The sequence below is a fragment of the Triplophysa dalaica genome, chromosome 23 (assembly GCF_015846415.1).
Source record: "Triplophysa dalaica isolate WHDGS20190420 chromosome 23, ASM1584641v1, whole genome shotgun sequence".
Taxonomy (NCBI): Eukaryota; Metazoa; Chordata; class Actinopteri; order Cypriniformes; family Nemacheilidae; genus Triplophysa; species Triplophysa dalaica.
In genome coordinates this window covers 15,901,226-15,915,227 of record NC_079564.1, presented here as the reverse complement: position 1 = coordinate 15,915,227, position 14,002 = coordinate 15,901,226, and the positions used below count along the sequence as shown (strand labels likewise).

General features: G+C 38.0%; 1 protein-coding gene across 3 annotated transcripts in view; it reads right to left on the bottom strand.

Moving 5' to 3' along the window:
* gnal (guanine nucleotide binding protein (G protein), alpha activating activity polypeptide, olfactory type) overlaps positions 1-10,442 on the bottom strand; it is a 60,460-nt gene extending 50,018 nt beyond the window's left edge. For all 3 annotated transcript variants that reach the window (XR_008905433.1, XR_008905434.1, XM_056737905.1), the window contains exons 1-4: positions 9,976-10,442; positions 9,695-9,767; positions 9,023-9,077; positions 8,801-8,920 (exon numbers count right to left, since the gene is read on the bottom strand). Coding sequence is in view for 1 of the 3 variants with exons in the window: in XM_056737905.1 (XP_056593883.1) it covers positions 8,801-8,920; positions 9,023-9,077; positions 9,695-9,767; positions 9,976-10,114 (387 nt within the window). In the remaining 2 variants the exon portion in view is untranslated. The remainder of the gene's footprint in view (positions 1-8,800; positions 8,921-9,022; positions 9,078-9,694; positions 9,768-9,975) is intronic.
* Between the last annotated feature and the right edge of the window lie 3,560 nt (positions 10,443-14,002).

The following is a 14,002-nucleotide window of genomic DNA, read 5'->3' as shown; positions in this document are numbered from 1 at the left end:
CGAACATACCTAGTGCGAAGTCAGAAGACACATATGCATTTTTTTGTGAGTATCAGTTTCAGTACTATATGAACGTGCACTATACTTATTAATCGTTATATGTTAGATATAATGAAGTTTAATTGAATGGAGGCCTAATATAAACCTGTAGCAAAGTTGTTCATAAGTAATGGAAATATTTTTTTGGAGCCCCAGATGTGTGCACTGATCCTTTGTTTCACTGTTTTTAAGGAAAAAAACAATTGATCCCCACAGGGACCATAAGTGAGACTGTGGTCTGTAGACCTCAATCAAGTTACTAGTATTGAAATCATTGAAAGATGTAATATATATATATATATATATATATATATATATATAAAATAGTAGTTTTGCAATGGCTCTTTTGCAAAAATGAATTAACCAAAGCAGTAGACCAATCAGAAGACCTTGAAGGCGGAACAAGTGTCGTAAGATTTTGTTTACAATAAAAGTTGGCATATGGCAATTTCTGTTATCAAAAGACTGTCAGGAGACCCTTGCTGTTTGGTGTGTCATGCGTTGTTAGACACAAAGATGCATTCTGTGCGAATTGCTCCTAAGTCCTATGTATCTGAGCATAGGTGCAACACTGTTCTCATAAAATATGTAATGCCAGGAGGGCTTTGAAATGTCAGAGGCCAGGGCACATCACAGACATTATCACCCTGTCGGCTGCTTGTACATTATCCCGCTTATTACACGGCTACTTGCCACATGAAAAAAAACTGGACATGAAATATGAATTTGAAATATTTTAGTGGCACATTTTGATTGAATGCAGACCTTCCATTAGGAAAAGCTGTTTATTTCGGTTTTAAGGTAAAAAACTATGTTCAAATGTCACAAACAGGCAATTTGGTTTAATCATATGTAAATATAATGTCATTTATGTTATTAAAGGCATATTTATATTTCATTTGTCAAAAAAACCTGTCAAAATGATTTGCTGCATTTAAAACTTTTTGATATTAATCTTACCAAAGTTTAGGTCATCACAGTTTTTTCAGTCAATTTCTTGAAATTTTCTCCTTATAAATAGCAACTTTTCTTGCACAAAAAAAGCTCCTTGCGGATTCTCAGTTTGATCGATATAAGCAAACATAAACAGTGCAAAACTGTAATTTTGAGTTTGTGATTGAGTTTGAGCTTGCTTTGAAGAAAATCACTTCCTGCCCTCCATCTGTATTTCGCGCCACAGCAAAGGAGTTAACACGACGTCATGTGCAAACAAGCTATAATACACAATACAACCAGCAATGTGTACTATGGAAGTAAATAGGGGCAATTTCAAATTGTTCCTTTCGTGTTGAATTTACAGTAATGATAGTGTATGTCATGGCTAAAACCAACACAACCATTTCAACAAGTATTTGCGCATTTACGACATGCATATTTTGAATTTCTTCAAGTTATTATTTCACGTGGAAAGACGAGTAGATTTATTTTATTTATTTATTTTAGGCATTTGGCAGACGCTTTTATCCAAAGCGACTTACATTGCTTTATCCTATACATTTTACATAGGTAAACTGACATGTTTACTGTTCCAGAATGTTCGATATGCTTCTTAAAAATAAAACATATTGTGTTCAGTGGAAAAAACTTAGTTTTTATTTTAAAATATATCTCACATAAGATGGCTGCGCCATTCCTGTTGGATCCAATATTGACGGCACAGCACTGCTTTTTGATTTTAGTCTCTCAGCAAATCCAGTGTCAACCTGGGCCTTTTTCACAAAGGAATCCGCGGTGAAATGAAGCAAACAAACGCTTAATGTTTTACCCATGTGACCTGGAACGTCTTTAAAAATAAACTTCAACCACGCATACTAATGTCGGAATCCAAAGGAAGGTTATGCAGCGACTGTGTTCTTCCACAACCAGGCACTGACTGCACACTATCTTTAACGGCATGTTTATTGCTTTCTCGCTCTATATGGTTCCGCGCTACTTGTGTTAATTCAGTACTGTCATGTGCGAAACAGTGGCCGGGGCTAGAGGAAAAGTTGTTGATATTCTTCTGTGGAGGCGGTGCATTCAATGTAATTTCAGTAACAAGGGCGTTTTCAGTTCTGACACTTACAGGATGTTCGCATGAATATGATTATCTCTTATATAACAAAAGCTCAGGTTAAATTGATGTCTTAATTCATGACTCCTTTAAGTACCATTTACAAATTAAGATAATGCCATTTTAATAAAAAAAAATATTGTTTGTGTTCAGCTGAAGAAAAATAAGTCATATACAGTGGCGTGCAAACGTTTCGGCACCCCTTGCAGAATGTGTGAAAATGTGAATAATTTTAACAAAACGAGAGATATTTGGAAGAATGCTTATAACCAGACAGATTCCCCCTCCCATTGACCATATTTGGAAAACACACATCTTTTCAGAAAGTTTAAAAGCAGCAGCCATGCTAATTATTCTCTCTCTGCCCTCCTCCCTATCTCAAGATGCCTCAAGTTCGACCACCTGGTGCTATCCTGCTATGAGAACCTGTGGACTGTCCCCATCGGGGACATCGGTATACGTATCCGGAGGAAACTACAGATTACACTAGCTGATTGTCACGTGCCATCCTCCTGTGAGATCCTGTCGACTTCGTGTACCATCCTGATGCGAGAACTTTTGGACTTCATGTGCCATCCTCCTGTGAGATCCTGTGGACTTCATGTGCAATCCTCCTGCGAGATCCTGTGGACTTGACTGATCATCCCATTTCCAGCTCAGGCAATCTCCATCAACAACCAAGAGCAAAGATGGACCCTTCTGGAGCATCAGTGAAGGTTTGACCCCTTTTTAATAGTTGTGTTTGAGTCCCTCAATTGACCTTGAGGATGTTTCTGAAGAGCAGTGCTTAGTTTTACTGTTCAGAACAAACAAGGGACTCATGAACAACCATTGGAGCACAGAAAACAGTCGTAGTGTCTCAAAAAACTGTGTGTTCAGGTAACCACACACAGAAGACCAAGGTTTAAGACATTTAAACTAAAGTTTCCCAAACTTTTGAACAATTATTTAAAAGATTCTAGCTAGCCTACTTTTTTGTCTTGTGGACTATACAGTGAGGGAAATAATGATTTGATCCCATGGGGGTTTTTCAAGGGAAAACATGTTATATATAGGTTATAAATAGATTTGCATTTCAGTCAGTGAAATAAGTATTTGATCCCCGAGAAAAAATAACTTTGTACTTGGTGGAGAAACCCTTGTTGGCAAGAACAGAGGTAAGACATTTCAGTTGGTCACCAGGTTTGCACATTTGTCTGGATACATTTTAGTCTACTCCTCTGTCAATCTTTAAGGTTTCTTTGCTGTCGCTCTGCAAATTGGAGTTTTAGCCGCCTCCACAGATTTTCTATAGGACTAGGGTCTAGAGACTATGCTTCTCCTAAAGACACTCTTTGGTTGTCTTGGCATTATGTTTTGGGTCTTTGTCATGTTAAAGGCACATCCACGACCCATCTTCATTGATCTAGTTAAGGGGAGGAGGTTCTCATCCAAGATTTTATATGGGCTTGTAACTCAGCTTCTAAATGCGGTGAAGTCATCCTGCATCCTGATAAAAAGCCCTAAAGCATAATGTTTCCAACACTGTTGACCACAATTTTGGTCTCAAAGCAGTGCCAGCACTTTCGGCAAAACCTTTTCTGAATCTTTTTTGATGTTCATTGTCAAACTTCAGACAAGCCAGAAGGGATCGTCTGAAAAAGTGGCAAGACATTTTGCCGAAAGTGCTGGCACTACTTTGAGACCAAAATTATGGTCAACAGTGTAGGAAACATTGTGCTTTAGGGCCTTCTTGGGAAGGAGGACCTTGCGGGTGCTTCAGGATTTCAATCTATTGTGGCATAGCGTGTTACCAATGGTTTGTCTTGAAATCATTAACAAGATTCTCAGTGTAGTTCTGGGCTGATCTTTAACCTTTCTCATGATCATCTTTACTCCATTTGGGGAAATATTGCAGGGAGCTCCAGACCAAGGGCATTTGATAGTTATTATGTATTTCTTCTATTTCCAAATAATCGCACCAACAGTTGCCTCCTTCTTACTAAGCTTCTGCCTATTCAAGGTTTGTGCAAGTCTACAATCTTGTCCCTGACATCCTTTAAAACCAGTGAGTTATCGCTGATGATGTCAAAAAACTACTTTCGCGAACTAGTCGTTGGTTTTTCGACCGATCAGACCCAAACCAATGTAGATGACTTGTGTGGAGTGTGAAGGTAAATAATTATCCAAAAAAAGTTGAAATTTTCTTTCCTGGTTGAATAGGGCCGCCAAAATAAAAAAATGGGCGGAGACTATCAAATTAAAATGCCTATTAATCCAGAATGGCTTAACATATCATCATGGGCCTCGGAACATATGTGTAGACCATCACTCCGAGGTCAACTACAAAAGAACGTGGCATTTGGACACTAGGTGGCGCTATAACGATAAAAATGGCAAAATTGATGCGTATTTCATTGCTTAAACAATTGTGTATCACGTGACATTTTGTCATTTACACAAACTAATATAATCATATGATAGTTCTCCTCATTCTGAACAACTTTGCCTCTTGATCCATTGATGTCAATCAAACAGTTGGCAAGTTATTGGTGATGATGTTAAAGATGTACTTTTGCATACTAATTTTAGGTCTTTCAAGCAATTTCAAAGTTTCCACCACAGTACAATTCTCTGGACTCTCTAGATAAATAATTATCAAGAACATGTTGAACTTTTTCATTTGTGTGACCATAACAGGTCCTTTATTATATTAACCTCAAAAGTACACCTGAAAGCTCACTCCTCCTTAATGAATAATCCAACTGACTTGTCATTAAGGATTATTATACATTTTATGACACTAAACAAGCATGCAAAATGTGAAGGTCATCGGAAGAGGCATGCCTTCATAACAGTCAAAAAGACGAAATATCATTCATTTCAATGGCTTTTTTATAGTCAGCAGATCACAATGCATGTAGTTCCACTGTAGCGGCTTATTGTATATTATATTATGTGTGCATACGTGCGTATGTATTACATGTTCTGTGTGTGTATGTGTGTGTATTTATGGATATAATTTCTCTCTGTTTCATAAGAGTGTGAATGTACTTTATACTTCTGTGTGTCGTGTGTGATTGAGACTGTGCATGTGTGTGGAATGAAATCTGTCTCACAATACGACAGTGATAAAAATGAAATGTATTAAACATTAAACATTGGTCCTTATTTATACATTTATAAATATAGCACATGTCTGGCTGGTTGTAAAATGCTGTATTTATATACATAACAAACGTTTATTAGGTAGACCAGTTTAATTGCATGTAAACCCAAATTGATACTCAACCAGTCACATGGCTGTCATTGTTCCGTCATTTTTCTTGGTGTGGGAGAGTGACATCCGTCGTGGATTGTAATGGTGCGATTCCCGAGCCTAGTCGACCCATTAGACGCATTAGCCTGCTCGAACCCGATGATTGCTGCTTGCAGCTATATTTATACTTGTGTTTATGTTATTTCGCTGGCGGTCATCTCTGAGGGGCCGCCGGCTGTTTTTATTTCTGTTATTAAATGTTTTGAATGTCTTCCGGTTCCTGACTCCTTCCTTCCCTTTTATGGAGATTTATTACAGACACCAAAGGAGTATTAACCCAGGGTTTTACTGTGCGCGCATCATTTCACTGAAGATTCCTCCAATAATCTTCGCACGTTCACTGCAGGGTATGTTAAAAGACTATCCTTGAAAGGGGGAAATACCAACCTTATTTGGACCTGTTAGCTCCACCGAAACACAACCTGTAAGTGTGACTATTTATTTTGTCTGAATTTCAAGAAATATTTGTGTACCTTATTTCTGTGTTTAGCTAATGCATATAACACTAACGTTAACATATACCGTTATTTCTGGGGTATTACAGTTTGTTTATCTATCTATGAACCCGGCTAATTTAAGTGTTCAATCTATTATCGTCTATCTATTATCTACTATCGTCTTTGGATGTTTCTTCGTCAGACTCGGGCTCAAACTGGTAAAGTGAAATCCCCGCCATTTCTATCCATACACTGTATATAAACTATAACCTGAAAACCTTTGCGACACATGATGAACGCTGTCAAGTTCAAGGAATGGGAAGAAGGAGGCTAGAACTGGCAAACATTCAACAACTTTTAATAAAAAATAAACAAACCACAAAACGCCAGCAGCTCCCGCATGGTCGACTGCCGGCCACACAAACATAACATAAAATCCAGGCCTGGTCCTCTCTCCGGTAGCTCACCCTTTTATGCTCCCGATCTCCTCAAAGAAGATACCCGTGCAACGCGCAGCTGACACATCACTCAATATCATCACTCGCTCTCGTCCCGCCTTGCTGGTTACAAACGCGTTTGACCAATCACAGCAGACTACACCACCTGACCAAACACATGACACTAGGCTAGCGGATAGGAGGGGATTAGACGGATGAATCGCGGAACGAATCATTTGAGAGTCGGTCAAGAAGTAAGGTAAAAATAATTACCTTTTATTATGACATAATAGTGTTTTTACACCTTCTATGTACATAAACTTGTTCTTGGGCAACCCATAAACCAAAGTAGGACCTTAAAACGCATATGCTACTTACTCTTTAAACTATTGACATTTTCACACATTCTGCAAGGAGTTCCCAAAATTTCCGCCACTGTACATCTGTGATGGAAAAAGTAACATGCTCTCTGGCGCATGCTTCAGCAGGATGGTCAGCCCCAGTTCGCTCTTATCTGTCCAGTGCTAAGCCAGCATGTTTACTAACAAAAATCAATATACCATTACATTAAGAGCCTAATTAATGGAGAAAGCAATGTGGCCCAAATACACACACCATCATATCAGCTTATACACTCACACACCATCTAAAGCTTCCATTGTCAAACAAACTTTATTAATAATCATTAAAAAGCTAAACCTGCCTACACTTGAATATTATACACGGTTCAAAGCATTCTTAAATTTACTGCTGTATACTGACAGACAAGAAAAAATGAGTCCAATAACACTAAAGAAGAGATCTGTGTGTGTCCTCTGTATGTCAGCTGTTGCCAATTTGAACTCTGATCGAATCAGCCATATAAAACTCATGACAGCCCAACTCAATAGAAAGAGATTTCAATTAGGTAATAGAAGCAAACACACACATACAAACACACACGGCTGTGCATATTCCCATTTAGCACCAAATACAAACTATTTTTGACAGAAATTGTCATCAAACTCGGAAATGCAAGCCTTCCGCAAACTCTCAAATGTTTTTATACAATTAAAATATAGATTCTCATCTGTTCTTCCATACAAATGATTCAGAGTTCAAAAAGATTACTGTCTTTCACAAAACAACAAGGATGGGTTTAAGAAGATTATATATCATGATATCCTGTTTCTTTTCAATAATCAATAGAAATATCTTCGTATTTTTTGTTAAAGTGTGTTTTTGTGCCAATAAGAGAAGTCTGAACACTTGAAACACTGAACCAAACAGCCAAGAATATGAAAAATGTTTAATGTTAGTAGTAAGTTCAGGTAAAAATCTGCTTTAAAGTAATCAAGGCAAGGTAATTTACAAGGTGAACACAAGGCCAAAAAAATGTTTTAATAATTTTGTTTTAGTTACCTGAGTACAGAAGATCATCGTTAAGTCTATAGTGATTACTATTTCTGTAAAACTTTGCATAAACAAGATCTCCACATGAACAAGAACCATAAGTATTTGAATGCACATATTTTCAAATACAAGTATGTATTTGTTTTGACGTTCATGAGACAAACATGGAAACTGTTCAGACCAAAATGGTTTCATTTGACCTCAGGCAAACAGGAGTGAGGTCATGGAGACAGATACACTATAACATGACCAATCCAACCCTTAAACAAACCACAGCCAAATATATTTAGTTTTATGATCTCCTAACTCTTTATTTTCTACCCTTAAACTTAAAATCAAACTAATCCCCGCACAAACCTGTGAACATATAATTAGTTGTAAATAATAAAACTGAAAGTCCTGGCCTTGGGTCTGCTATGTTTAAAGGCATGAATAGATGACTAAACAGTAATAAATGTCCTCTATAACATTATGTTACTTGGCAGACCAATTGTTTATATATGTAAAGTCATTATTTGTATGTGGGATTTCATTTTCCATTTAATGTATTAATGCCAGTTTATTAAAACCATAAGCCTGCTAGTTTGATTTCAGCAAAGCATTTCAGTTATTAAAGTGAATGTACCACACAGGATGTTTCAAAATTACGTTTAAATCGGAAGTCATGCACCACTTTAAAGACTACACCATACTGATTCAGCACTTACCTAAAACTACCACAAAATCAACAAAAGAATCAAGAAGCATAGTGGTAAAAAAATCATGTAACTTGGCAAACTAACTGTTTATATACTGTATGTCAAGTCATTATTTAAAGGAACAAGTACGTGGACATTAATTTGGCATTTAATGTATGAATGCCAGTTTATTGAAATGCTAAGCCTGCAAGTTTGGTTTCAACGGAGTGTGAATGCACCACAGAGGATGTTTCAAAGTTAGTTTGTTAGTTTGTTTAAAACAGGAGTCATGCACCACTAAAAACTACACCATGCTGATACAGCACTTCCCTAATACTACAAAAAAATGTTGGCCTGATCAGCTGTTGTGTAATTTTCTGCGTCTTTTCATTATTTGTCCTACAATGTTGCCTTAATCTCCCATCAACATACTATTCATCTCTTTGGACTGAGATTCAGCATCTTACCTCTGAGTAGTCAAAGTCTGAGAGCGGAGCTATACTCCTGATGTACTCAGCGCTGGGATGGTTGGATGGGTTGGCGATTGCAACAGGGGGTGTTAAGGTGGTCATAGCAGATACTATTGTCTAAAAAAAAAAAAATTGTATGATTAAGTGTAATCACTGAAAGATTATGATAGAGAAGAGTGCTGCCAGAGAGCCTGTCATTTTTTAGCCTATAGGACTTACCACAATGGCATCCTTTACATTTTTCCGGATATCCAAGATTTTCTGCTTCTTTTCTCTGGACAAAGCAGGCGGAACAAAAAATGTCATATAAACATGAAAAGGAATTTGTTGATTTGTAATGCATGTTAAAGTAACATGCCTCCACAGAGAAACCTTTGTGTGTTTCTGACTTCTGACCACCTCTTATTCTTGTTATACATGTTATAATGATAAATGCTTACCCTGAGATACTGTTAAGGTGGTGTAGATCACAAATTCTTAAATATCAATTACTATGATGTCTTAATACTCACTTTATGTCAGTTACTAATTAGTTATTAAATGTATTGTGGGCCCCTCACCACATATATGGCTCCTCAAAACCCAGTGAGCAATATAGAATTTTGGGGCTCACAAGATACATTCTAACTACGCCTTTGATGCCCAACACTAATGCGCGTATCTACGATGACCCGAAAGCTGTAGGAAGGCCAAAAATAGGTAAGCAGCACAGAGGTGATGGCCTGAAAAGCTACACGAATGCTGCACGCAACTTCGATGCCTAAAGATGGTGTATACTGCATTACATTTGGTTTTGCGACACGGCCACAGATTACATACAATGGCCTATGTGAAAGTCGCATCAATTATACTGGCCCAGTGCTAAACAACGATGAAAAAACAGACACTCACTCTGCGTTAAAGCCATTGACGTGCAGGATGCGCATCTGTTTCACTATAGTGCTTTTCCCGGACTCTCCAGCGCCTTTAAAATCACACACGAACACACAGAGAGGGAGAGAGAGAGAGAGAGAGAGAGAGAGAGAGAGAGAGAAGACATGATGATGCATTTGTCAAACATGAGCACATCCACGCAATGAGAAATAATGCGTCCACGACGATATATCCAACCGCTGAACAGATGATGCTACATCAGCTGTAAATGTATAAGTTTTAAATTGTTCCCATCTTACCTAATAAAAGCAGGCGGTGAGTGGCTTTATACGCCTGTCTCTCTTTCTGTAACTGTTTCTCGATCTTTTTATTTGCCTCTCGTTGCGCCTTCTCATCGATGCGCTGGTCTTCCGTCTTGCTGTTTCCCAAACAGCCCATCTTTAAAGCCGTTCTCTTCAATCGCACAACAAATAATAATAATATAATATATCAAATAGCGCCTGTAATGACTGAAAACGAATCGAGCTGATAAACGAGGCCAAAAAAATCCGTGTGCCACGAAATAAGGCTTTGCGTTAACCCTTCACGAACCCGTACGATAGATTTATTCCGATCCTCTCAACAAATTCATGATCGATGTACAAAATCAGGCACGAGGCAGTTGAAGCTCAGATCTCCGTCTCTCTCCCTATCTCTCTTGCCTTTCGTTACTTTGCTGTAATGTGTCTGTTTATGTTTGCGTGCCTTTAACTCAGCACTGCCTCTCTCTGTGCTTACAGGAAGTGACACTTCACACTCAACCTGCTGATCTCAGGTCAGCCTCGCCATATCCTCACATCATTTGAGGTTTCAAGCTTATCCAATCATTCATTAGCATCTATTAATCAAGTTATTTTTATGCACATTTGAAGATATCTTATCAACAGCATAGCATCAAATATAACTGTATAGTACAAAAAGTACTATAACACTTGCAAACAACATGATAACATTCTTTTGTTTAAAAACGTAAAATTACTTAAATATTGACCTTGTTACAACTAGTCCTGGTTTCAAAAGTGTTAGAGAAACACAGCTGTGTCTTGATACTACATACCAATACCATTTATATGCAAACTAACCATATCTCTTTGCATAACGTGCAGCATAACACAGTTCAGTATACAGTAGGCTACTAAAGATAGTTGCATATTGCACAAATTTAGAAGAAAAAAAACGATCCTATATTCCTATAATGAATACATATAATGTTTTCATATGGTTTTGATTCACTTCACTTCCTACATTTATATACAACTGTTAATATTGTTAGTGCTGTACACTGAGCTGTGTTGTGCTATATGTTATGCACAGTGTTGATATAATAATGAATCTTTCTGTTCTGCACATAACTGAAAAGTTTCAAAGGCCTTGTTTCATTAATCATTTGAATCATCAAAACTAAAACCTATGAACTGAAAAACTTAATGCTTGTGTTTTTTCATAACACCATGAAAGTATACAGAATGCTGGATTGCTGGTGTTGCAAAATCTATGGAAAGATGTTTAGTGCGAAATATGAAAATGCAATGCAAAATTGATCTTAAAGGGTTTCAAGAATACTCTTAATGTCTAATTAATGCAAATTACATATACTGACACAAAATAGGACAGTCCTAGGACTCCATGCTGGAGTGTGAATTGGACACTGGCTTTATAAAGATTTTGGTCTCCCCCTAGTGGACACTATAAGAAATTGTTATTATTTAAAATTCATACAATATATGTGTATTTGTTTTATATACACAAATATATGACAAAGGCTGCACCTAAAAGCTCCAAAGGCTGCCTTTAATTCATTAAAAAATGCAGAATCTGGAAAAGACATTACACAGATGCTTGGTAACTCGCAGACATTTGGCCTTTGAAAGTGCATTTATGTTCGTTTGTGTGCATGCAAACATTTGCATTAATAGATAATTGCTAATTGATATATTACAAAAGCACTGTGGGAACCTTTGATCTGATGATCCCGTAAGTGAGTGGATCCGAACCTGATATACATCAGAGACAATACTTAAACTAGATATAGTACATAATGTACAGTAGTGATCTACTAGTATTCTACCTATATAATAAAGGTACATTTTAACCAAGAGAGTTTGGCAATGTTACAATAACCCAACGAAAATGCACACACCTAGCCAGCAAAAAGGGCTAACGGTGTGCGAAACTTGAATTTACTGTTGTTCAAGATTAAAAAAATGTACCCCAGTGGCAGATTTTTTTGTTTGTTAAACAAGACAAAATATCTTGGGTCACAACATACATGCTTAGTAGGATTTTTTTTGCAGTGCACTATAGTTATTGGGGCAAAACCATTGTAAATGTGTGGTTATTATGGTTTTACTACAAATCTACACAAATGAAAAAAAATCCTTAAGGACATTCATTATACAGTAGGCTGTAGTAGTAAAATACAAAAATATAGTGTTTCTGAACCACCTATACAGAACAAATAGTAATATAATATACTTCAGTATACAGCAATTACTATACCTGACTATAGTAACTAGTTAAGTGTACCACGGTATTTTTTTCACTTGGGAAAGTTTCCTATAGCTTATAGGAGCTGTCTCCGTCAAGCAGGTGGTTTTACTGTAGATTACAGTGCATAGCTTTTGCAGTTGTTCTGGGTTACTAGGTTGTTTTTAGGACCGCATGTGAGCTCGCTGTCATGATTTTTAGACTGTGGCCCTATCATCTGATAGTCCGTACCATCGTGGTAGCTAAAACGTGAGCTCTGATTGGTCATTCTCATCTCCGTTAAAACTGGCTGAGATTAGAGGATTCTACAGATTTTTCCCCGATTTTCCCTCCCGAGAATCTTTGAAAAAATCTGTCCCAGAACCTCGATCGGGCCCGAGGTTCGGCCCAGATTATCACGTAATGTGAGGCGTTCACTCGTATCGAATTTTACACCTCCCGATCTGCTCCGAGAGAAATCTTAGCCGCCAATATCATATCAAACATGTTTGATATTTAGGATTTTAAATCGGGGTGATGACGTTGTTACTTTCGCTACAGCCAATGAGAGACAGATCAAGAGGACAACGGATCTACACGCGAGGAAACGGGATCCCGCGAGCTCGTTTGAAACATTCGCGCGCGCATGGCATCCAATGTGCGCGCAATACAAGCCCTCGCGTATGGCAAGCCAAGAGGGTCACAATTACGCCATAGATTAAACGCGTTTGTATCGGAACGCCGTTTTTGACGGCGTTTTAAACAGTATTTGCGCCGCAAAATAAGGCGTCGCGATTCCAAACGCCGTAAAAAACGTGCGAAAAGTCGTTCAGAACGCCGTATTTTACGGCGTTTTAAGACGTCTGAAAAGCGCGGCTTTTTGCGCCGCTGTCAATGCCATATGACGGCGTAAAAAACGCCGTTTTGGTTGCACAGAGCGCGCGTCATTTACGGCGTTTCGTCTGTTGTATAATGAGCCCCTCCCACTGATTTCCAAGGCCTGTATATTTGAACCGTTGTCAACCAATCCCTGATGAACTGAGCCAGACCAGACCAATTTGCCACTGATCATTTCACAGGATTGTATTATGTGCGCAGTGTTTGCTAACATTAAACAATTTATTGCTTGCTTTCTGAAGAAAATATTTATTTTCTTTGGTAATCTAAGGTTACACGACGTCGTGAACAATTATATAAAGGCCAACCAATCCCATTGTATGTATCTTGCTTATTACATAAACTATAGCACATATTGTCTACGTAAAATGTAAAAAAGCAATCGGTTGAAATATTGCATTTTAGTATCCATTCCATTTTCTACCGCTTATCCGAACTACCTCGGGTCACGGGGAGCCTGCGCCTATCTCAGGAGTCATCGGGCATCAAGGAAGAATACACCCTGGATGGAGTGCCAACCCATCGCAGGGCACAAACACTCACTCATTCACTCACGCACTCACACCCTACGGACAATTTTTCCAGAGATGCCAATCAACCTACCATGCATGTCTTTGGACCAGGGGAGGAAACCGGAGTACCCGGAGGAAACCCCCGAGACACGGGGAGAACATGCAAACTCCACACACACAAGTCGGAAGCGGGAATCGAACCCCCAACCCTGGAGGTGTGAGGCGAACGTGCTAACCACTAAGCCACCGTGCCCCCCATCATTTTAGTATCATTGTACTATAAATAATTCAATATAAAATCAATTTATCTCTGTTCACATTAATATTTTTTATTATTTATATTATTTGATAACGCATTATGAATTCACTAATGTTGAAAAAGACATTGTTCATTGTTAGTTCATATTAGCTA